At 34.4% G+C, this 25,972-nt stretch overlaps 1 protein-coding gene across 6 annotated transcripts in view; it reads right to left on the bottom strand.

The window, feature by feature from the left end:
- PCNX1 (pecanex 1) overlaps positions 1–25,972 on the bottom strand; it is a 166,580-nt gene that overhangs the window by 35,842 nt on the left and 104,766 nt on the right. For all 6 annotated transcript variants that reach the window (XM_036841725.1, XM_036841727.1, XM_036841726.1 and 3 more), the window contains 13 exons: positions 25,762–25,794; positions 24,031–24,202; positions 23,397–23,507; positions 21,229–21,320; positions 14,615–14,724; positions 14,103–14,208; positions 12,276–12,368; positions 9,382–9,532; positions 7,361–7,502; positions 6,508–6,685; positions 3,811–3,919; positions 2,858–2,987; positions 48–106 (listed from right to left, as the gene is read on the bottom strand). In XM_036841725.1, coding sequence (XP_036697620.1) covers positions 48–106; positions 2,858–2,987; positions 3,811–3,919; positions 6,508–6,685; positions 7,361–7,502; positions 9,382–9,532; positions 12,276–12,368; positions 14,103–14,208; positions 14,615–14,724; positions 21,229–21,320; positions 23,397–23,507; positions 24,031–24,202; positions 25,762–25,794 — 1,486 coding nt within the window. The remainder of the gene's footprint in view (positions 1–47; positions 107–2,857; positions 2,988–3,810; positions 3,920–6,507; positions 6,686–7,360; positions 7,503–9,381; positions 9,533–12,275; positions 12,369–14,102; positions 14,209–14,614; positions 14,725–21,228; positions 21,321–23,396; positions 23,508–24,030; positions 24,203–25,761; positions 25,795–25,972) is intronic.

The following is a 25,972-nucleotide window of genomic DNA, read 5'->3' as shown; positions in this document are numbered from 1 at the left end:
AACGAATTCCTTAGACTTGCTTCTTTACTCACAAATAGGGCTATTACCTGGATTTCTATCAAGCTGGGAAGCCAATCTGGTATTTGAATGATCCACTCGTTTTGTGCTAAAAAAGGCAAAATGAAACATCTTTAGTAAGCTTTTTTATACTAAAAAAGTCTAACAAAAGGGAGAAAACTATACAATAAAGATGAAATAAATATTATCGCTTTATAAAAATGAGAAAAATCTATGAGTAACATATTAATAAAGCTCTTTGATAGAACAATTTTAGGGGTAAGGATTTATTTTTTACTCGTCCACCTCCATTATACATAAAGACAAGTTTTTTTCTTAACTGATGTTTCACCGAACAGTGTATAGAAAGACACTGAGTTTAATGTAAAAAAAATTTTGATCAGGATGAAAAAATGCATACTGTATACAGTTCCTAAAAATACACAGTGCATGAAACATTCCTTATAAGGGGAAGGTTATTAATGTCCAGTGGTACAGTGTTCTTTAGAACAGTGGTTCCCAAAATGTGGTCCACAGAACCTGGAGCAGGAGACTCAAGATCTTTCAAGGAGTTTTCCAAATCAAAACTATTTTCATAATAGTACTGAACTGTTATTTGCTTTTTTTCACTGTGTTGACAACTGCATTGATGGTGCAAAAGCAACGGTGGGTAAGACTGCCGGTGCTTTAATATGAATCAAGGCAGTGGCACCAAACTGTACTATTTTTCACTGCTACCCATGCACAAGAAAAAAAAATTCAAGTTTCCCTTAAAAATGTCCTTAACGAAGCAATAAAAATAATAATTTTGTTAAATTGCAGCCCCTCAGTACAGGTCTTTTTAATACTGTGTGTGGCAAAATACACATAAAGCACTTCTGCTGCATTCTGAAGTAGGATGATTGTCTGGAGGGAAAGCATTTGTGCAACTGCTTGAACTGTAAGTAGCAGTAGCTGCTTTTTTTCCATGGAACACCATTTTCACTTGAATAAACTATGACTATTCAGACTTGAGTATTTGACAGACATTTCTCAAGTGAAGAAAGTAAGTCTGACATTTCAAGAAAAATAACTGATAAAGCTACCTGTTGCCAATAATAACAATTCAAGTTTTCAAGCAAAAATTAGAATTTCAGAAAACTTGCATCTACCACCATGCGCTTGACAGCTTCCCGATACTTCAACACTTTTTTGAGATTGGTGGTGATATGAATATATATATTTTTTAATATTGTACTGTGAAATGGGTCAAAATTTGGAAGATCTACATTACTTAATGAGCCAGTATTTTCCAAACGATAGATAAAGATGTATCAATATAAGTGTACGCATGGGTAAAAGACCCATTCAAACTATAAGACATATCAGTGAATTTTGAGGTAATACAGTTCCAAAAATTCACTGATATGGCTTTAGATTCCACATTGCCACTAATCTTTAAGAAACTACCATTTGTCGAAGGATCCAAGAATATCCACAATTGTCTAAAAAGGCTATTAAAATACTTCTTTCTTTTCAAACTGTATGTCTGTGTGAGGCCAGATTTACTTTATATACTTCAACCAGAACAACACAATGCTACAAGAGACTGAATGCAGAAGCAGAAAAGAGAATTCAGCTGTCTTTTATTAAGTCAGACATGAAAGAGATTTACAAAACTATAAAAACAATGACATTCTTCTGATTTTTTTGGTGGAATGGTAAATAGAGTTATTCTTCATTAGAAAAATGTTATTTCTATTAACATGTAATGGGTTTATTGTTGTTATTTTTATATTAATTCATTTAAAATTGAGTTTTGACTTATAATCCAATAAATATTGTACAATAGTTATTATAGTAAATAACTATGTAGTAGATAAAACCCCTATCAACAAAAAGTCGTTGGAGACGTCAATAATTTTTAAGATTGTATGTAAAGGGGTTCTGAGATCAAAAAGTTTAAGAACTGCTGACAAAGATGTTATTCTGGACTAAATTTAAGTTGGTCCAGAAGAAAAAAAGGGTATAAATAACACTGAAATTCACCAAAAAGAGAAATACTATGTGTGATTTTAGGTAAAAGACCAGAGCAAAAGTTTCACATCCATAAGCCAGTTCATTGTTAAAAAGTCAAGATTACCGTTTTCACCTATTATATGTACCTATGTGTGAAAGTGCAGAGAGAAAGGCGTGGAGCTGGCCAGTAGAATTATAAATTTGTACAAGCTCTTTCTGAATCAACGTGTTAATACATTTATAAGCCTTTAAAATGTTTAAGCTCCATGATTCAGTAATTCCCCTTTAGATATTTTCTTAAATTAAAAAAAAAGAAGAAAAAAATTTGGAGATTACATACAAGGATAGTTACTAGGCATCATATTAAACAGCTAACCTAAGGAATTAAGCTTAAATGAAGATAATACTTTATGTACAAAGATGGTTATTTAAAAACCTATCCTCATGAAAAACTACAAATAACCTATAAAAACTTTAGCTCTAAAAATAGCTACTTCTTAGAAAACTATGAGATAACTAATTATGACTGTTATAATGATGTAACAGTGTATAGCATAAGGTTTCAAAGTATTATTAATGTGGAACAATTCTAAGAAATAACATTAAAAGAAAAAAGACAGAAAAATGAATATATTTAACTAGGACTATGTTTTTAAAATCTTATAAATAGAAAAAAAGGTAGAGAGAGTATTCTCTGACTCTTCCAATTTTATATAATTTTGAAACTTTAAGAATATTTATAAAATTTTAAATATTTCAATAGAAAAAATTATTAACCATGAATAATTTATAACAATGCTGTCAATAGTTTTTCCTAGTAAAAAAGATAAAAACTGGCTTTCAAGTGTTGTTCTTTACTCACTTATAGTCTCTCTCCCAGAATTTCACAGGTCGAACATATGAAGTGATGAATATTGCACTTCCCAGAAAGGGGTTCAGTGGAGTAGAAAAGAAGGCTGATACGGCAGCCTGAACAAACAACATGGCTGAATCTATGGGAAAACTGGTTAAGGACCTTAACGTTCATCTGATTGTGCACGTGTGTTCACACACCTGCACGCGCGGCACACACACACACACACACACCCCCCTCACAAACACATTGCAATTACAGCAATTAGAAAAATGAGGTTCATCAGAGGAATACAGAAGAAGGTGTCACTGGACAGTATAAGGGGTAGAAGCAGAAAGACACAGCCAGGAAGGTACAGCCTGGCATGATGCTCTGGAGGGAGCCAAATAAACATTTGCTAACATGTGTCTGGTAAAATTCCATGTATCACTCTTGGGTAGAGATGGTTTTAATTTTCCAGAAGATAAAAACTAAAATTTAAAGATACAAAAGTCTGCATATCAACATCTACAAAGTCCCTAACCTTTATGTTTACTTAGAAAGTACCTTTAAGAAAGGATGAGAATAGAAAATTTTGAATGTAAGTTTAATTACTATCATATCAATATGGTAAATGTTTTGAATGCTCATTCATTTATAAATATTTCTAAACACATTTTGTATATATTGAAAATTCCTGTACTTCAATACTCACATATATAAACATGAAATTTTTAATCAGCATTACTTAATTATAAAGCCTTAATACTTTTCTCATGTTCAGATGATCTGTGAGCCACAGAAGTTAATACAAATTAAACAATCAAAATTGGTATAGGTGTGGGCTCAAAAGACCGTGAATTTTTGATAATTTATCATATAGTAACCTATATTCTATGCCTGTGAAAGGTTATGCCTACAAACCAACATTCTCATCAAGGATATGACTGCCCTTTCTTATAAAACTTTTATTAGAAGGATACGGGGCACTGCAAAGGGCTGAGCGAAAGCATGGAAAGCAGAACCCCATGTAATTTGCCATGGAGCAATGTAAGTATATACAAACTGCAATTTATAAAGGAGTTCCCAAAGCTGTAGGAGGAAAACAAAAACAATCAGTAAAAAGCTTACCATCAGATTTTTTAATTAGAAAATGAAAAACTTCTAAAATGATTTTCTTCCTAACAGGGAAATAGCATGGAAATTATTTGCCATTTGCATCAAAGGAAAAGAAATATCACTGCCCAAACACTGCATATGTTTTTAAGTAAAGACAGTTAACTGACTTACGGATTTGTGTTTTATCAGTTTAAAAAATTCTGTGCTCTCTATTGGTTCTATTACTACTAACAAGCAAAACCAAAAAAAAAAAAAAATCTAGATGTCTGTAAAGCTTAAGCAATAAATACATATTTTTTATTCTGACATTTCCCTCAAATTTTAGTGCTTTGGAAAATGAGTAAGTTTTAAATGCAATGTCAAAAGGAATTTGAAAGCAGCCAGGCAGGGGATAAAGTTGTAATTCAGTTGTCACTGTCTGTTTCCTAAGAATTTAGGAATTACTAGTGTGTATTAGTCATCTGTTCATAATCAGAATTGTTATTGCCAATGGAAACATAATATACATTTTAATCTTATTTCAATTAGGATCTGTTTTGTTGTTGAACATGTCTTCAACACTGAAACAGAACTATTGTGCCCAAGATTGCCTCTGCATGCTAGGCAATGCAAGGCCCCATTCTCAGAACAGATCACAGAATCTTAAAAGCAAGAGGTTCTGACTAATTCAGTGCCATGATTCAGGCACCAAACACCTCACATTTAAATTATTTAGCCGATTTACAAATGAACTTGTTTAATTTCCAATTTAAAAAAGAAATCACAACTTCAAACAATCAGAAAATGCAGATGAATCCCTGCATTCTTTGCCATGACTCCAAATTACGCTGGCAACCCTCGGTACTAATGGGATCAGGATGACAGGAAGTAAAAGCATCATGTATAATATCAGATGCCATCGCAACTGCTTAAAAACAGTGACTCAGAACACTCTTCTGTTTCTAAATGGGAAACAGACTGTACTCAAATTTTGACTGTAATATTAAAGAAAAATGATATGTAATTACATGTTTAAGTGATTAGTGGGTGAAAATATTTTTGTATACATTCAGAGCAATTTTTTCTTGAAATATTATTAAGTTGGTGGTACACCTTACAACGATATCTTAAAATAAATATATCTAAAGAGATCCCTTGAATATTACTTGCTTATTATCACTGTTAAGTTCTATGAAGTAACCATATAAAATGCAAACTCCTTACGGGCAGAGCTTCTCTGTTTTGCTAACTAATGTAGCCTAAGCATCTAGAATAGTTCTGGAACATGGTACACTCTCAAAAACAATTTGCTTAACAAATGAAAGTATTAAGAAAATCCAAACTAATGCGAGTTAAGTGTAGTGACTATTTCAAGGACTGTTTAGTTTATATTTTACTGCAACTTTCCCTTTTTTCCAACTGGTATAAGATTCAATACAATTTCCAATCTAAATATTAAATTTGTGAGAAATCACATGCTTTTTTTATACAGACAATTCTCTGATTAACTTTCTGGCTTCCTCGTTTGATTAATCATGTTCACTAGAAGAGGAAATAAATGATAAAAATGCATACAAATTAGTGATTGAACAAATATAATATTGTGATATTTTAGAAGCTATTTAGCACAACATTTAGTACAATATTTAGAAACTGACTATTTCTAAAAGCTTGTTCAGATTAACGGTTTTCATTTTTACTGTCCCTATCCTAGGCCAGACCTCTATCATATCTAAATTACTGTCACAATCTCTTAAGCTGTTCTCCATACCTTTAGGTTCTCTCTTCCCCAATTCATCCCAAATGTGGCTGACCAGGCTAACTTTCCTAAAATTGGGATTTCACTGTGTTTTGTAGCTGCTCATATGCTTCAACTCTCTGTCACCTATCAAATGGGATAATATATGTCAAAGTCCTTTGTATGTGGTCAGTGTTAACATGAAATCTAAACTATTTAATTTCAAATAATCTGACTACACAACCTATTTCACTTAGAAAGGCAGTGTGGCTCAGCAAGAAGATTCTTGGAGGCAGAAGATGCAGGCTTTACCATCTTGTTTGTAAAAAGACTACAGGCAACTATCCCATGGGTGATAACAAATTTTAGGAGCATTCTGTAAACTTCAGTATATCCTGCAAATAAACTAGTGTCTCACTGCTCCCGCATGGCCTGACTGCCTTCAGTCTCCACCATCTTCATTCAGTATCAGGTTATTTCCTCCCTCCATCTATGAAGCAGCCCACAGTTCAGCTCAATTATTACCATGTTTGTTTCTAAAATTATTCAAAACCACACCCCCTTTTGGAAGAACCCATATATTTATATACTTATTAGAGTTCCTCTAATTTTTCCATATAATTTAATCTTACCTTCTTAGCCACAGCAAGAAATATATCTTCTATGGATGACAGTGACTGGCATTGTTTAGGGATTCTAATCCTAAATAACTGGTTGACTGAAGAAAGATATTACTTAAAAGATAATGAAGCGAATGAAATGCAAGCGTAATCCTCACTAAATGGCATATTACTTAGGGAGACACTTTTTGCAGATAAGGATGTTTCCTTCAGTGACAAATTACCTTGTTGAAGAGTATGGACATGAAGAAGAGATCCAACAGCATGGTCTCTGAAAAAGCTTCATAGTCAATTTTGAAAAAGAGCACAGTAAAGATGACTGTGACATACTGATATGTAGGGCTGCTGAAAGAGGACCGTAGCAACTTCAGACCAGCAATGGTGATCATTAAAGCACCTAATCTACAATATAAAGAAAGCACATTCATCAACTGATGACTGAAAACTTTAATCTACGAACTTCAGAAAAATCACCATTTCATTTACTAAGCTCAGAAATATATATATCAAATTTAAACTTCTAAATATTCCTTTTTAAGCATATGTATCATAACTCTTATCCTTTATATAAATAATAATGTTTAAAAAATAAGTAACACTACTGCAATTCTGACATTTGGTTCTCCAGTTTCTCAGTACTTCTATTGCTTAAACATTAACAGCATTTAGCACATAAAAAACATATTAATGCTTACCCAACAACATGTACCTAGTGTAGTGGGTAGGCCTACAGGATGATTGTATAGGCAAATGAACACCTAAATGGTCTGATTCACATAGTACACAAAAATAATCATCTCTAAAACTTACCATCTAATATTAAAATTAACCTTATTTAATAAATGTCATCTCATAAAATGTTAGTTCACAATGAGATGTCTGGAGTAGTAATATGCCAAGAGCAGAAACAGATGTTCAGAAAAGGGAAGTCCAAGACAAAACTTCACTTGAACTTTTCACACAGTACTTTGCACCAAAGAGACACTCAATGATTACTTGTTACTAGATCAGTAACTTAAGACATTGCTATGACAGACCCCAACAGTCAAACTTAGATAAGAGGAGTACTGTACTTACTCTGTATCCAGTTTTCTTGGACTAGCAATTGTCTCTGCACTGCTACTAAGTTCATTGAGAACAATCAATGGATAGATGATATTCTTCTCCACAAAAAGAAGCCACACATGAAGTTTCTCAAACCACATCACAGTAGCTGCGTCTAACAAGGCAATATTAAGTCAAGAAAACCATGTCATCTAATGCATAAAATAGTCTGGTAATGTGATAAGAAAGGAAAATCTTACCACTCAAATTCAGCTGTACTATAAATAATGTAAGTAATCCAGTATGTCAATCAATAGTCAATTTTATGAATTCTGAGACACATCCAACTTTCCAACTTAGATGTTAAATTTAGATGAACTGAATTTCATTTTAAACTTTTATTCTTGAAACCTGAGTTTTTAACCATAACTTTTTCTTATTTATGCCTATAACTTTTGGAGAAAAGGTTAGTGAAGATTATTAGACTGCCCCTTTCCCCCAAAAGAAATAAATGATCTATTAAATTATCTGTTTTTAAAATCCTTATATACACATACATCTTATAAGACATACATCTCAGAACAGATATGAAAGTATGATATGTTTTGGATTCACACACTTCATAAGTGTCATTTTCACTGCCAGTAATATTTTCCCAATACTTTAATATTTAATGTCATTGGGGAAAGTGTCTAGCATAAGCTGAAAGATTTAAAATAAGGTTCTCCAGCTATCTGGAAATAATGTCAAGTACCTCTAGGAAGTTCTCTAATGAATCATATTTTTCTTTATAGCTACTACAGTCAAATTTGGTAATGCCTAATACTCTCAATAAGTGAAAAATGTTATGTTGATTCAAAATTTATAAAAATTTAGACTAAATGTTTTGTTAAGACAAAAAACAAACAACATGATCAATGATTTACTTTAATGAAAACTGTTCTTCAAAACAAACCAGATACACCTGCTAACATTTATATATGAAAGCAATTAATCATTAACCATCAAAAATACATCATTCTGAGTTATTTTCCTTATGGTAAGAATAGGCCAGTATAGATTGTTATAGTTTTACCTCATTTTACTACAATCTACACATTAATATTCAATTATCTCTCCAGGATCAAAATAGTGATCAAGATTACAGTACCATGATGACTTAAGCAATTTTGCTAAAAGGCCCAGGAAATATGCTGTGATACTGTAAAGTCAAGTTTGGTATAGAAATCTTTCAAAAGCTTCAGAGTTCTCTAAAGAAGTTAATTTATCTCCAAACAGTTGAGAAATTTACTCTCTATGGCAACTCATTAACTAAAGAGAAAGTCTGAGGAAAAAACATTGGCTTGTTTAATCACTGGCATATAATAATGATGACACAGGTATTAACTTTTATTATATCCCTAAAATGAGGAAGTATATTATAGGTCATGGAACCAATGAACCAGACTGATTACTTATAACAGAAAAGTCAGGGTTTAAAGTGACAAGTAAAAAGCTTGCCAAATGGACTGGCGTTCTACCTCTTTTTAGTCATTTTATACTTTATCCCAAATCTGAATGAATAATAGCAATTACAAATGTTTTTCACCTCTTTTCTCTTGATCAACTCTTTATAACCCTCTCTGGCAGGACATAGTGTCACTGGTGGAAACAGGAACGACCTTTCTATTCCCTTTATGCTTTGAGTTAAAAATATACCAAATAGAAGTCTTAAAGAGGACTGAGTTGCCTGCATATGGCAAGGAAGATTGAGGGTAAAGGTAGCGACTGGAAAGAGAAGTCATAGACATACACTGAAGGATTCATTAATGAGAGGTCTGTGAAGAACAACTTAGAGAAGGAAAGAGCAAGGTTTATTCTGTGGTAAGTTGGCATTTTAGCACTGACATTTATACTTCAACTGAAATGAAAGCAAAAGGTCTGATTCATTACAGTGTCAAACCTAAGAAATAGAAGCCAAAGTGTTACTTGATGATACTTACTTGTCACCTGTCAACAAAGTAAAAGAAAAAAATCCATAGTATTGAAAGGAAAAGTGTTAATGAAATACTTACTTCGAACTTCATACTGATTATACTCCACCGTCTTGAGCAGAGGGTGAGAGAAGCAGTGCCACGGTAGCTGCTTCCTAACTTGAGGCAGCACGTAATGGGTTACAAAACCCACGAAGCCGACAAGCGCATACAACACATACTTGAGCGCAGGCTAAAAGAAGGATAAAGTTGAGGACATTAAAAGTGATTTTGAGACCCAAAGGAGAACTTCTAATTGGTCAGTTCAATTTTAGTCAACTATAGAATCTAAGAACTAAACATTTGTCTGCAGTTAACATTTCTATATTATGTAATTTTCTGATTAAATCAGCCATAAAAGTTAGTGACTGTTCACGTATTACAGATATTTTAAAATGTGTTAACTACTTTCCTTGGTGTCTCACACTGTCAATGTAATTAGAGTGTGGCCTGAGGTATATTGCTTGCTTCCCTAAGAATGTTCTATGTGACTTGCAGAGCAATGTATTCAATTGTTTTAGCTAGTAGAGATAAAGGACATGAGCTAAATAAAATTGTAAGTTTGAGTGAAGAGCAAAATAGAATGAGAAAAAAGTTCTTTTTTTGTGGCTTCACATGGTTTGGAAGAGAGTTCTTATGTATGACTAAATCCACAAAAACCAAGTACCATCACTTCAAATATTCAAATTAAAAGTTATATGTTTAGAAACTAAAGAGGTTTCCATCGGACCCCTGAAGACCCACTGGACCTCACTCAGCTTGTGAGGTACTCAGGAGTTAATGGTTCAAATTGGAAGAGAAGAAAACAGGCAAAAATGTTAAAATTAAATAATATAACCTTTGCTTCTGGCCAAATGGAATAACAGAGATTTACTCTATTCCACACGAACCAAAATAGAATAAAATATATGAACCAATGGTTTGCAATAGACTAGACATAAGGAAATACTCAGTAAACACTGAGAGAAAGCAAATAGATGAGGTAAGTGTCAGGACTGCCCCAGCTTACTGCCCTTAGATACTTTCCAAGTCGCAGTGAAGGGAGGGGAACCCACATGAAGCCTGGTACCTCCTGAGTTGAGGAGATAGAACTAAAAGCCTGGAGACAGCAAAGCAGCTAGCGCTCACCAGAGCAGACAGTGCTCCAAAGAGAAAACTGCATGGAGACAGAACTTCGAAGATCTGCAGAGTCTCCCTCGAGTATTCAGGGGAATCAGCACATGTGTGTGGGAGGGAACTACATATGGAAAGGGAAGGAACCTCGCCAAGGGATTAGAGAGAAGAGTATCCAGCACTCACACAGGGCTAGGAATAGTGCCTGTTCTCACAAGCCAGGTTGGAAAAACTCAACATTCACAGGGCACTGGTCAGAGTATTCCAAAGCGTGTTGCCTCAGTAGGGGGAATATTAGCCCTAAGCTAAACAGCCCTAGTCTCAATTAAGCAATCTTAAAAGTTAGATCTGAGTTAGATCAAACTGTTAACAAGTAACTTAACAGTGACAAAAAACAAAGTTCAAGAATATTTCTAGGAATACAAAAATATCCAATACACAAAAGGCAAACCTTATAATGCTTGACATCCAATCAAAAATTACCATGCATGCGAAGAATCAGGAAACTATGACCCATGGGGAAAAAAACCAATTAATCAAAACCAACCCATAAGTGACACAGAAATTAGAATTATGAGACAAGAACATTAAGAGAGTTAGAAGTGAATTCCATTTGTTCAAAAACGTGAATAGAGGCATGAGAGATACAAAAAAAGACCTAAATCCAACTTCTAAAGATGAAACTTGTTAGTTCTGAGACAAAAAATACACTGGATGGGATTAACTGCAGATTACATATTACAGAAGAAAAGATAAGTGAGCTTAACAACAAAGCAATAGCAATAGAAAGTATTCAAAATTAAACATGTGGGGGGCGGGGGGGGGAAGAATTTAAAATGAACAAAGCATCAGTGAACTGTGGGACAAATTCAAGAGGCCAAATATACATGTAACTGGAGTCCATGAGTGGGGGTGGGTGGAGGGACAGCAAAAGGAAAAGGGAAAAAACATTTACAGTAATAATGACCAAAATTTTCTAAATTTGATGAAAACTAGACCACAGATGCAATGTACCCCAAACACAAAAACATGAAGAAAACTATGTGGAGGTGCATCATAATCAAATTGGCACCATGTAGAAATACAGGTCTGCACAAGAGAATGAAGAGCCCTGAGGAGGGTAACCGCGTGGCCTGCAGATGCGCAGCACTGCACTGCAGGACCAAGCATCACCCACACCCGGGCCTGATTTAGAGGACGACATTCTGGACTTCCAGTTGTAGTGGGATGAGACTTTGCGGGGTTTAGAAGGATGTGAATCATGGAGGCCACAGGGCATACGGTGTTAGTCCAGCACGGTTCCTGGTGTTTATGCCTGCTTGTATTCCCCTCCCACACTGCAGTAGGGCTGCCCTGTATGACCAATGGATACGGAAGAAATGGTGGTATGTATGCCACATCCAACGTCAGTTATAAAAGACTGGGCCTGCGGTCTTGGGCTTTCTCTCTCTAGGATCACTGGCTCTGGGGGAAACAGGCTGCCATTTTGTGAGGATACTCAGGCAGCCCATGGTGAGGACCACATGGAGAAGAACTAAGCTCTCTGGCCAACAGTCAGCAAGGAAGTGAGGCCTGCTAACAGCCTCAGGGGACTGCAGCCATGCACGACTGCAGCATCATAACACGTGCTGAGCTGGGATCGTCTGGCTAAGCCACTCCCAGAGTCACGACCCATGAGAAACCATGAGAAAATAAGTATTTGTTGTTGAAACCAAACAAAAAGCCATATATTTCGGCATTATGGACCAACACTACAATCAAATCAGAAGTGAATCCAAACAAAGTTATTTTCCCTGAGTGAAAAGAACAAAATGATTCCTTACCTGCAATACTGTGAACACTGTGCTTACATGAATAGCAAAATACAGCACACCAATGACAATGCACACTACTAGGTCAGACTGTAAACGCTCGCTCTGTGGAACAAAACAGAATAATCAAACATTACACAAAAATTTAAACAAAATCTTTCCTCCCAAGTGGCCAAGCTTAAGAAATAAATTTTCATTGATCCTATTCTGTAGCACTTCTAGGTATTTCTTACACATAATAATTAACTACAATAAGTCTTATTTTCTTCCTCGGTTTCCTCATATTTTGGTTTGATACTGCAATACCAAGGAAATTAAACTAAGCTTAACTAGTTCCACACACAGTAAACATATCATAACAAAGTCTTTTAGAATGAAGACTTTTCCCCCATTGGTCTGTAAGCTTTACATATGGGAAAAAGAAATGAGATATTTAAGTTCTTTTATAGGGTATATCCTTTTGGATAACAAAGTTATATTTTCATTGGCCTTCTGAAATGTTGAAACTGCATGCATATGTCCTGTTTTACTTATTGAATCTTGTTTTTTTAAAAAATATATTTATTTATTTTTGGCTGCGTTGGCTCTTCATTGCTGCGTGCGGGCTTTCTCTAGTTGGGGGGAGCGGGGGCTACTCTTTGTTGCGAGTGCGTGGGCTTCTCATTGCAGTGGCTTCTCTTGTTGCGGAGCATGGGCTCTAGGCACGCGGGCTTCAGTAGTTGTGGCTCGCGGGCTCTAGAGCACAGGCTCAGTAGTTGTGGCACACGGGCTTAGTTGCTCCGCAGCATGTGGGATCTTCCCAGACCAGGGCTCGAACCCGTGTCCCCTGCATTGGCAGGTGGATGCTTAACCACTGCGCCACCAGAGAAGTCCCTACTTACTGAATTTTGGTTCTTTTAGTGGTTGCAGTGAAAACCAGAAACCTCTTGATATCTTTGGTCATCAACTGACCCACAGATTTATGCTTTTAAGCTAATACATTCAGAAATATCCTATTATACTTAACAAGAAATGTCCTTTGCTAACATGAAAACTAAAGTCAGAAAAAATTGTTTAAATTATATCTAGAGGCAGTTTTGTATTTTTCTAAAGTTTTCTAAAGAATATGTGAACAGCTCAAGTTCAGTGAAGGTAAATATTAGTCTAATTCAAGACCTATATAAATTCAGTCTTTCATAAATGGAAATATGTAAAATAACTTAGGAAAAAATGTTTTATGTTTTGTTCCATAAGGCAGATATGAATCTGTAGAATTCATTTTTTAAATAATAACTGAAAGAATGCAGGTAACATTAAAATTTTTTAAATTACTACATCTGCTTGAGTATATGAAATTAGTACAGGTTATTGTTCTCTCCTTCAACCTGGAAAATAAACACACACACACACACACACACACACACACACACACACACACACACACACAGACACACACTTACCCCTGAAAAACAAAACACACTAAAAGACCAGCAGATGACTTATAAGGATGTAGTTTTTATCAACAAAAATAACAACAAAATAAATCTATGTTAATATTCACCTTTCAAATCCTAGTTTAAATTCAATAGGATTAAGAATTCTATAAACAATGCAATCACTTAATCTCGCCTTACCTAAAAATAAATATTTAGCATACTGTTCTACATTGAAACAAACTTTGAGGAATGAGCATTTCTTACATGTTAAAATTTGAAATAAAAACCACCAACCATATACAACTATATCTGTATTTTTCCCCAGTTATTAAAATTGTGTTACCTCAAGAAGTGTTCATTATATAACATGATGAACTATATAAAATTTAAGTCTTTTAGGTGATTTTAAAAAGCTAAAACTTACAACAGAATTTCTAAGTTTTTCAGGCAGTGGATCTTTTACTTCAGACAATGGGTCTTCTGGATTTTTCTCTTCTGTTTTTGGAAAAATCTTGGATTGCACCAAAGAGCTTTACATTAAAAAAAGAGAGAAAATAATTTAAAAATATATTTATAACCTAAAAACCAGTACTTCAAATGGCAAATAAAGTTTATGATAGAAAATGAAGTGATCCAAGTATATTTACTCATTAAGCAAATGACAAATTCTAAAAAGTTTAAGATGCCATAAATAAGCATACAATAAGAATATTTTTATGAAAATATAGTTTTAAATCTTAGGAGAGAAAAAGCTAACAAATACTTTCAGCCAGTGGTAATCAGAATGACCCAAAGTTAATATATTTTGAAATCAAATATAGATAAGTCAATAGCACTTTGACAAGGCATTGGAAAAACAGATTTTGGAAGTTAAACTTGAAAGAAATGCCAACGTATTTAAATTTCTTTAATTCAATAACAAGTAATCTCACTTACAAAAGTACAGATGGATCACTGCTTTGTCGGCTGAGATGATAGGATACTGCCACTAATAAACCACAAAAAATGGAGAAAAGCACTGGAATATGCTGCCCATCCCAAGAATCCTGTTGGGGAAAAAAAGTTTGACAGAACAATATGCTTCTAATTCACAACGTACCACATAATCCTTTGATGTCAGTATTTTGGAGAAAGATAATTTAATTAAACAAAACCCTTTCACATGTTATTAATTGCATTTTATTCCACATAAACTTAGATTTATTACATTCTGATGAACTAGAATCTAACTGCTAGATCATCGTCAGATTTCTTTTGGTACTAAAGCTCTATTATACACTAGGAATAATACATTTGTTTCTGATACATGCTGCTGTCAATTTCTTTCATATTTTAAGTGGTATTAAGTTTACAGTAAACTACGTTCTCTTTTTTGAAAAACAAAATAACTTGGTGTAGCAAACTTCTGTTATATATAATAATGGAGTAGGAAAAGGCAACACATGATACAACACTTCAGGCAAAACAAACTGTTGACATTTGGTATGCTACTTTCTGGATGCCTCTGCTCATATAAAATGCCATTATGTCCTCCAGAGCACTGAATAGGCATCAGTGTTTCTTGAGTGAATAAACTGTATATTCCCAGAAATAAATAATACAAAGCTAGCTTCTAAGGCCAACCAAACATGTGGATGTGGATATGCCACGTCTGCTTTGCTCACTGCAGTATCTCTGGAGTCTACTAGCACGGTACTTGGTATAGGGTAGATAACACTGCTATAAGGAATAGTTAACAGTACTTAAGTATGGCCTCTGAGGTAAGCACCTTTGTCTTTCTCTGGGGATTCAAGAGGGGAGAATGGCAGAGTGGGTAATCAAATGGTAGTTTATTATACAACTTGCTTTTTATCCCATTTAGTAATAGTCTTGGAAATTGTTCCACATCACAACAGAGACCTTTTTTTTAATGGCTACATCAAAATCTTATCATCATCATCGTATTATGTGTATCATACTATGTACCGAGCCCCATTCTCAGAGCTTGATAAGTACTTCCTAAATTCTTACAATCATCCTTGGAGATATGTACTATTACTCCCCAATTTATAGATGAGGAAACTAAGGTACAGATGGTTTAAGTAATTTGTCCAGTTAAGTGGTGGAGCCAGGAACTGAACTTCCTGATATGTTCGAATTTACTGAGAATGAAGTTAAACGATATGTGAAGAGTTTGAGAATGAAAGAGAGATAAACACATAAGAAAACAAAGTAAAGGGGAAAACGAAATGTATGTAGGAATAGCATTTGCACAGTGATAGTAAGGTAAACATACCGGGTGTGTGAGGGAGACAAGGAAGGCTGCGTCTAGTAGAAATGTGGGGGGAGAGGTGAAAGAAAGTTAAGCCTACAATTCCATGACGTGCAGTCCATGGATAATGCCTAAACCTTGACAAAATACAAGAAGTGTAAGTTAGTTGCTTAGAGATACGGAAGCGAATACCAAAAGAATCAGCTCAAAGAATTGAAAGTGGTAACTCTGAGGAAGAAATAATGGGGTAGGGGATTACTGTTCCTGGCACTAAGTCTTGTAGAAATATTTGACTCTTTAAAAGATAACTATGTGCAACTCTGGTAAAAATGAAAACTGAAAAAAAGATGTGCAGTACAACCACTTTGGAAAACTGGCAATTCCGTTTTAGTTATCTACCCAAGGAACATGAAAACATATATCCACAAAAAAAGACTTGCACAAGAACATTCATAGCAGCCTTATTCATAATAGCCCTAAATTAGAAACAACCCAGATGTTCATCTCTAAGACAGTAGATAAACTGTGACATATTCATACAATGGAAATAAGGAGGATTTAAAACTAAATGGGATACTTCTCTGCAACAAAACGGAACAAACTACTGATACACATAACGTAGATGAATCTCAAAAACATTATATGAACAAAACACATCAGTTACAAAAGAGTAAATATGGCATGATTCCATTTATATGAAGTTCAAGAACCGCAAACCTATAATAAAATAAAAGCGGCTGGGGCAAAGCGACTGGGAAGGAACAAGAGAGGGAACTTTCTGATGGTGATGAAACTATTTTGTATCTTGCTAGGGGTATATATTACACAGGCATATGCATTTGTCACAACTTATCACATTGTGTACTTAAGATACGTGGAATTCACTGTGCATAAATTTTGCCTCAAAACAAGTATCTGGAAAAAAAACAAAAGATGCTTGCATTTATTTAACAAATGCTTGACACTACTTTTTATTGCTCTCAGACAAAAAAAACCCTTAAATTGGTCTCAAAATGACTTATTTTATTTAGATTAATAACTTAGAATAATATGCAATACAATGATTAAAATATGGATTTGTTCTACACACTGTATTGGGTCTGAACGTTTTCACTTCATTACATAATGGCCCAAATTCTGGCAATCTCTTAAAAATATGTAAGCATCTAGAAAGTATATACATAAAAAACAGGAGGTACTAAAGTCGTCTTAGAGGAAAAATGTTAACTTTTAATGAGCTTTAAAGTTCAAGGAAAAACAAAACGTAAACACAAAAAAAGCAGAAATCAGAAATAACAGATGTAAAAATCTACATTAGTGAATAGATTAAAAAATTAAACCATTCCTAAAGGCATGCAACAATGTTCCCCAATGAGCCTAACTGTCCAGAATTAACTTCTATTGTCAATTTCTTGTGTATTCTTCCATAAATGCTCTATGTATATACAAGCCATCAGGTGTGCTTTTTTTTAAAAAGGCACAAAGGAAACATCTATTTTTTGGCATATTGCCTTCCTTTATATTAAAACACACACACACACACACACGTACACACAGGAATATTATTCAACCTTAAAAAAAGGAAATTTTGTCATCTGCAACAACATGGATGAAACTGGAGGGCATTATGCTAAGTAAAATAAGCCAGACAGAGAATGACAAATACTGCATGTTATCACTTATATGTGGGGGGAAAAAAAGTCAAACTCATAAAAACAGAGAATAGAAAGGTGGTTGTCAGGGACTGGGAGGTGGGGGAAACAGGGAAAGGTTGGTAAAAGGGTACAAACTTTCAGTTATAAGATAAAGTTTAGGTACAGCATGGGCAAATGGGTAAAGAGGGTCAGAAGGTACAAACTTCCAGTTTTGTTTAGTATTTATTCATTTGGCTGCGTCAGGTCTTAGTTGCAGCACGCGGGATCTTTTTTTAGTTGTGGCATGTGAACTCTTAGTTGCGGCATGTGGGATCTAGTTCACTGACCAGGGATTGAACCCGGGCTCCCTGCATTGGGAGCGCGGAGTCTTACCCACTGGACCACCAGGGAAGTCCCAAACTTCCAGTTTTAAGACAAATAAGTTCTGGGGATGTAATGTACAGCACAGTGACTACAGTTAATAATAATGTATGCATATTTGAAAGTTGCTAAGAGAACAGATCTTAAAAGTTCTCACCACAAGAAAAAATATTTGTAACTATGTATGGTGACAGCTGTTAACTGGATTTATTGTGGTGCTCGTTTTGCAATATATACAAATATTGAATCATTACCTGAAACTAATATAATGTATATGTCAATTATACCTCAATAAAAATTAAAATAATAAACTTAAAAAATTTTTTAAAAAGATGAATAAGTTCTGAGGAGCTAACATGTAACACAGTGACTATAGTTGATAACACTGAATTGTAGAATTGAAATTTGCTAAGAGAGTAGAATTTAAATGTGCTCTCACCAAAAAAAAAAAAACAAACAAACAAAACAAAGGTAAATATGTGAAGTGATAAATGTGTTAACTAACTTGTCAGGAGGAATCCTTTCACAATGTATACATATATCAAATCATACTGTACACTTTAAATAGCTTACATTTTTGTCAATTACATTTCAATACAGCTTGATAAAAAAGAAACAAATTGTATGTCTTGGAAATCATTCCACATTTGCACATAAAAAATCTATTTTGGGACTTCCCTGGTGGTCCAGTGGCTAAGACTCTTGACTAGTCTAGGACTGAACTAGGGGTTCACATGCTACAATTAAAAGATCCTGCATGCCACAATGAAGACCCTACATGCGGCAATGAAGATCCCGTGTGCCACAACTAAGACCCGGTGCAGCCAAATAAATAAATAAATAAATTTAAAATCTGTTTTTATTGTTTTTCGTGGCTGTATAGTATTCCAGTGTGAGGCTATACCATAATTGATTTAAACAGTCACAAACAACAAATACTAGGTCGTTTACAGTTTTTGCTGTTACAAACACTGCTATGATGAAATCTCTGCACATAGTCTTTGCTCATTTATATAAGTACATCTGCACATTTATTCTATTACAATGGGGAATACCTAAAACTAAAATAGTCTAATGTAAATGCCATGGCCAAGAAAGAAGGAAAAAAAACATATCTCCCTGCCTGTCTTAGGACACAAGGTTCTAGTTGGCAGTTTTACAATTGCTGCTCTTCTGCTATATAATTATAGTTAAATAGGCCTTTAGAAAATTAGAAAACTTACTGCATTGTTAACTTCTATGACTGCAACTTCCAAATGATGATGCACTTTCCAACATGTTCTCCAAATATAGCTCTAAAACCTTTATACCAGGATGGTTTGTAGGTAGTGTAGCTGGGAGAAGCTTGGATTTGGATCTCATTACCTCCAGTTCCTTCCTGGGCTTAATGTCATCAAGTATCTCCCTCTCTGATCAATTTTCCATCTCCCCTTTTAAATGCAATCAAGGCTCAGATCTTTTTTAAAAAACAAAACCCAGAAAACAATCCTCATCATGTGCACAGGTTTCCCGACTATATTCTAGAGAGAGTAGAATACGTTTCCTTAATATCTATTCAAACCTAAACTTACATTCATCTAGCTTCCTCAGCCAAAACACCAAAAAAGCTGTTTTGTTAAAGTCACCAATATCCTATTAACTGTCAAATTCAATAAATTTTTTTTCACACTGTATTGCTTCTGAAGTTTCCTTTGTTGGATTCTGTTCCATCTACTGCTTAAATATTGGCATTTCCCAGGGTTCTATCTGCATCCTGCCAACCCAGGCTAGCAGTCTTTTTCTTATACTTTAATTTGTTGATGAATTCTAAATCTTTTCATCATTACTGCAAATAACTACCCACTATGTATCTCTGGATACCCCATGAATGCCAACAAATAAAAGTGTCTAAATGTAAACAATCACTTTCCCCAGTAAACTCAAAGATTTCCAATCATGTGCATTAATATCACTACCTAACCAGTTGTTCAAGCCAGCCCCTACCCAGCAGTCATCCTGGATCCTACTCTGGCTCTTTTCATCCACAGAGTTCCCAAATATATTCACTGAATCCAATTTTCATTAAGTCCCTTATAATTAAGACAGCAGCACAAGAGTCCCCCTACTTCTGATACTTCCTGCTTATATTTCAGTCTCCTTCACACTGGGGACCAAGTAATCTTTCTAAAATGCAACATTGATCATTTCCTTGCCTTACCTCGAATATTTGGTGGTCTTCCATCTCCACCCAATACGTTCAGGATAAAAGATATTTCATAATCCAGCCGTTGCTTACCTTTCCAGCCTTACTGTAGGCCATCTTTCCTCATGTACCCAAATTTCCAGCAATTCCAAACTATTTGCTGTTTCCTGTACATAACACACTTTCTTTACAACTCCATGGCTCTTCATCCCTTGTTTCAACTAGCTATTTCCTATTGTTCTTCAAATTTTGGTTAAAAAACCACCCCCTAGGAAAATCATCTTTAATCCCTTTAGGCTGAATAGGGTAATACCTTAATTTGTATACCTGTAACACTCTGTTTTCATAGCCTTCATCACCCTCTATTAAGAGCATCGATTGACTTGTTAATCACAGTTAACATATAAGCAACTTAAAAGCAGAACTAGGCACACAGTAAGCACAGTAAATGCTACTGAATAAATGAAGCAAGGAAGGATACTATGAGTCACTTTTCATAGCCCTTTCAACCCTATCGTTCTCTGATTATCTTGTATTAATCATAAAAAAATAAAATACCAGGAGCTGAGAGTTGTTTATGAGAAATCTAAAATTTTTAGTTATAATTTGGTGACAATTGTTTTAAAATGGAACTAATAAGGCTTGTCCATATTCTTCTAAACCAATAATGACATTAAATTTCAGTGTGTTAATTTTTACTAGACTGTATTTTAAATTGCAGTCCTTGAACAACTTCTCCTAAGTTTTAAAAAATCTTGATGTGAAAAGTCGTTACGCATATTCTTAAGTAGAAACCTAAAATTAATTTCATATTCTGTTATTACTATGCCCACCTCTATCCCAGACCAGCCTAGTTTTTACTAATCTGTTTCTAATATTAACCTATGAATACTGCATGGAAAAGGATTTTCCTTTAGTAATGATTAACTATGAAATTGCTTTCAAATTCAAACTAAATGAGAATAAGAATAATGCTCAACATAGGAAGACCATGAAAATTAATGCTGAAGAGATACCAGGAAAAAAATCATTAGTTAATTTAAAACAATCTTCATATAGAAAAGTAGCCTTAAAGACACAACATACTACATGTATTGCTCACCTTTAAGGCGCCGTAACACAATCCATATAGTAAGGCTACTGCCACAATGCTACAGATGAAACTGTAAAGTGCTGCAAGCAGGCTTGTAGTGGCTAGACAGGAAAGGGAAAATGAAATCAACATTTATAAACATTTACGGAGAAAACATACCTTAAAAGGTCACTGAAAAGTATTTAAAATGGTAGGCTATTAACTATAATTAAATATCTACTTGTTTGATTTATAAAAATTCAGTTTCTTCATCCTGTTCTTTCAAAAAATTTTGAGGACTTCCCTGGTGGCCCAGTGGTTAAGAATCCGCCTGCCAATGCAGCAGACATGGGTTCGAGCCTTGGTTCGGGAAGATCCCACATGCCGCGGAGCAACTAAGCCCGTGTGCCACAACTACTGAGCCTGCGCTCTAGAGCCCGCGAGCCACAACTACTGAGCCCATGTGCCACAACTACTGAAGCCCATGTGCCTAGAGCCCATGCTCCGCAACAAGAGAAGCCACCGCAATGAGAAGCCCGCGCACCACAACAAAAAGTAGCCCCCGCTCACCGCAACTAGAGAAAGCCCGCGCACAGCAACGAAGACCCAGCGCAGCCAAAAATAAAATAAATAAATTTATAAAAAAAAAAAAATTGAAACGACAAAGGTTTACTATCAACAATTTCTGATACAAGGTAAAATATATTCCCCTTGGAAGTAATAAACATTTATCTACAGCAGAAAAAAATTGTACCTATATTATGCTTCAAGAATGTATCTTATTATTTATAAAAGTATGGGAAAATGAAGCTTGCAGAGCCTGAAAAGAAGCTAGAAATGTATTATGTAGACTGTCTACGTAAACAGAACTTGTATTACCCACAGAAATAAATGTATATTCCCATGTGTTAATCAATTCTTGCAAAAGAGTATCGATCTAACTGCTAACAATAACAACAAAAAATAGATCTAATGGGATTATTAATAATAAGGAATAGAGGATGGCTAAGATAACAGACTTTAATAGTAATTTTATATGGAGACCATAAAAGAACTCTACAAGAAAAATTTTTCTTTAGGAGATATTAAAAACCTAACACCTTGCACAAGTTTGTAAATTATGACGAAGCCCACTATTATAAATTACCTACACTAAACCTTCTGCATAGCGTTTAGATTAATATAGCACCTATAATAGTCCCCTAAATACTGAAATTGTTTTCTACCCATTAAGCTATGCTGAAGCCCAGCCCAGTCTTAATTCACACTCCTTCAAATTTTCAAAACAATAAAAATGCTCTAGATACATAGTGACATAGAAAAAGCTTAGCTTCTATTTAAAATTTAAACCATAATATCAACATTTTATCAGTAGAGATAATTTCAATGCATATACTTGGAAGATGTGGACTGCAAATGTGAAGTATGAATAGAAATAAACTATAAAGTTCAGTAATTTCTTGCCCTTTCATATTTTTTTCTATAGTTGTACACTCATCTTTCGATAAGATGTTAGATGGTTAAACTAAATAAGGGTGTATTTTAACCATGGTGGCTGCCCAAAGTGTTATTTTCAAGTTCTGCAAAACATTATTCCAGGGTAATTTTGGTATAGTCTTACTTATTTTGAAAATAAAATGTACATGTAACAGGGGAATACATTTCTAAGTATACCAATTCATATCCACATATCCTACTCTAAAAACAGAGATATTTCTAAAAATCTTATTTAGTAAAATGCTTTTACTAAAAGCATTCTGGTTTTGGTGTTCCCATTCTAAAGATAAAACAAAGCTCTGAAACCAAATATATAGAATATCAAATGCATACACTAGTTCAAAATCTAAATATAATGCCATGTATCAGAGCTCAATCTATTTGATCTTTTATAAATATTTCATAAGTCTATTCAGGTTCCATGTAAACTCACTATAACTTTTACTTTAAGATGACAGTATTTTAACACTTACAAATCAACTCCATTATTCCCGGATCTTTCCCTAAAGTAGCAGCCTTGACTATTTTTTCCTATCTACAAATTAATTCCTGTTCAGTCTTTAATTATTAAATAAGTGCCTTTTTCTTTCTAATTACAATTCTAAAATAAAAACTGGAAAAGCAATTTAACGTTCAGTTTATTACTTAATGATCTGTAAAAGTAATACCGTAAACTGTAATTTTTATAAAGAAGTACTCACCATTACCACCAAAGATATGGATATCCAATTGTTCACAAAGGTACATTACAAATGTATTCACCTGAGGCAGGAGACCAATGAAAAATACTATTGGGAAACAGAGTGTAAACACTATAGAAGGAAAGAAAAGCAAGTTAAAAACAGTATATCACATCCATCCTTTTGTTCACCTAAGATAATAAAATAAATGATAAAAAGAAACCCGAAATTAATATAAATTACTAAGGTAGTTTCTTAAAGTTGCTTAAAACTACGAACCAAATTTCTTAAAATATACCATTTTAAATTATTTCTCTCTAGATAACTGCCTGAATATTAAATAATCTTTCCAACTATAAACAACAGCTTTTAAAATTAATTCAACTGTTTTCACATAATAGGGACCTGAGATCCAAAGGAAATCTTTCATTCCATCTGCTTCAACAACAGAAGAATTACTATAATATTTGTTCATCATTAGCTTTTTTCATTCCTAACAGCCCTATAGTTTTGTTCCTCACTGAGAGGACGGCAATAAACAGCAAAATAAACCCAGTAAAAGTATTTTTATCTATATAATTGATCTCTTTATCAGTGAATGGTTTGTATACAAATAAATTAACATTAAGATCTAAGATACTTAAAGATGACTCACCTATAACTAAATCCCTGGCTGATATAAGCACCAGCGGATTGGTGAAAGTTATTCCATATAATTTGAACTTGGTTGTAGTAAGGTTTCTGCTACCATAATCCAAGAGCCAAATAAGACCACAACACAAACAGAAATAAACTGGTCTACTGTAGGCAATGATACGATTATGACCCTGAAAATGATATTAAAAAAGAAGTCAGCTCATTTAATTTGAAGTGTCACAACTATAGCTACTGAGACTTTTGATGGCTTGTATTCTAAGGACTCAAAATGCATCCATACGGAGGTCAGGTTTCTGACTGTGGCAGAAGGGAATTACAAATAAGGATAGGAGGAAGAACAGAATAAACCCCACGATACTTGATTGAAATTAAGTATCAGTATGAACTCAGTGTTTTTAATATGCATATAAATAGATAGGTATAAGAATACATGTGTGTATATACGTGTATGAGTGTATGTAAGTGTATACATGTATTTTTCTAGCTTTATCCACTGAGAGGACCTAGAAGCAATGACATTCTAGTAATAAAGATTACTAGCATCCAGATCTTAGTTTATAAATAACATTATCCACTAAAAAGAACTAAGGATCCACAGAGAAAAGGCTGGTTTCAGGCTAGGGTCAGGAAAGTATAAGATGAGCTTGGAACAAATAATTGTGCCCAAAAGGAAGAAAGTACGTTTAAAATGATGAAGGTATGTCAAAAGGACACAGAAGGCAGCTTGATGGGCTCCCAATGGCCAAATCAGGGACAATTTGAGCATCAAAATAATGATAGTAACATTACTGTCCATTTAATAAAATAAGAATCCATGAATCCACACCAATACAAAAACAAAAGGAAAGTTCTTACAGTAAAAAGTCAACTAATAAATGTAGAAGGTATGATGGAGCTAAAAAAATCACTATTTGGCAACCATCAAATGATAACTGATTCAGGCAAGAAACATCAATAGATACTAAAAACAACTGGGCGGACGTTTGCAGGGCAACAGGACATATACACAATCTCAAAGTATCTCCTATGATATACTTATTAACTACAAGAGAAAAATGGTAACATTACAGTAGAGTATTGGTTCTCAAGGGAGTGGGAGGGGATTCTGCCCCCCAGGGAACATATAGCAATGTCTGAAGACATTGTGGTTGTCACAATTGGGGTGAGGGTGCTATTCGCATCTAATGGGTAGAAGTCAGAGATAATGTTAAACAGCCTACAATGCACAGGACAGATCCTCCCCACCCCCAACTTTCAACAAAGAATTATCCAGCCCAAAATGTTAACACTGCAGTGTTTCAAAAACACTGCATACACTACCCTTAGCCAAAAAATCAAAGTTAACATCACCAGTAAAAGCATAAACTGACATTATGTGCTTCTGGATATGATGAGTTATGAAGAACACAGCATTTTTGTAATATTCCTACCAAAAAAGCACAGCCCGTATCTAATAAAGAAGAAATATCAGACAAACTCAAATTGAAGACCATCTGTCTACAAAATTACTGGCCTGTACCCATTAAAAATGTCAATATTGTGTGAGACAAATACTGAGGAACTGCTCTAAATTAAAGGAGGCTAAAAAGAACAAATGCACTATCAGGGACTTTCTATTGCCAGTGAGAAAATAATAACATAAATCTTAGTTCAGTCTTACATATGACCAAAAAAAGGTTTTGAGGAATGTTAAGGAAACACAAGTTACAGGTGTATTAGAGTGACTTACATGTCTGGGAGAAGAAGAATCTGGTTGAACACTCTAAAAAAGAAACAGACAGATTATACTACTAAAGACCTGGTAATTTTACATTAACTTCCAAAATGCCTGAAATAATTTCAAGTAAATATCCCATAGCTAAGAAATGACCTACATTAATTCTGTTGAAACATCAACAGAAGACAAAACATCAGCTCCAGATACTGATGTCACTGATATT

This window comes from Balaenoptera musculus, chromosome 2 (assembly GCF_009873245.2).
Source record: "Balaenoptera musculus isolate JJ_BM4_2016_0621 chromosome 2, mBalMus1.pri.v3, whole genome shotgun sequence".
NCBI lineage: Eukaryota > Metazoa > Chordata > Mammalia > Artiodactyla > Balaenopteridae > Balaenoptera > Balaenoptera musculus.
Note: the sequence above shows the minus strand (reverse complement) of the source record. Positions and strands in the feature narration are given on the sequence as shown.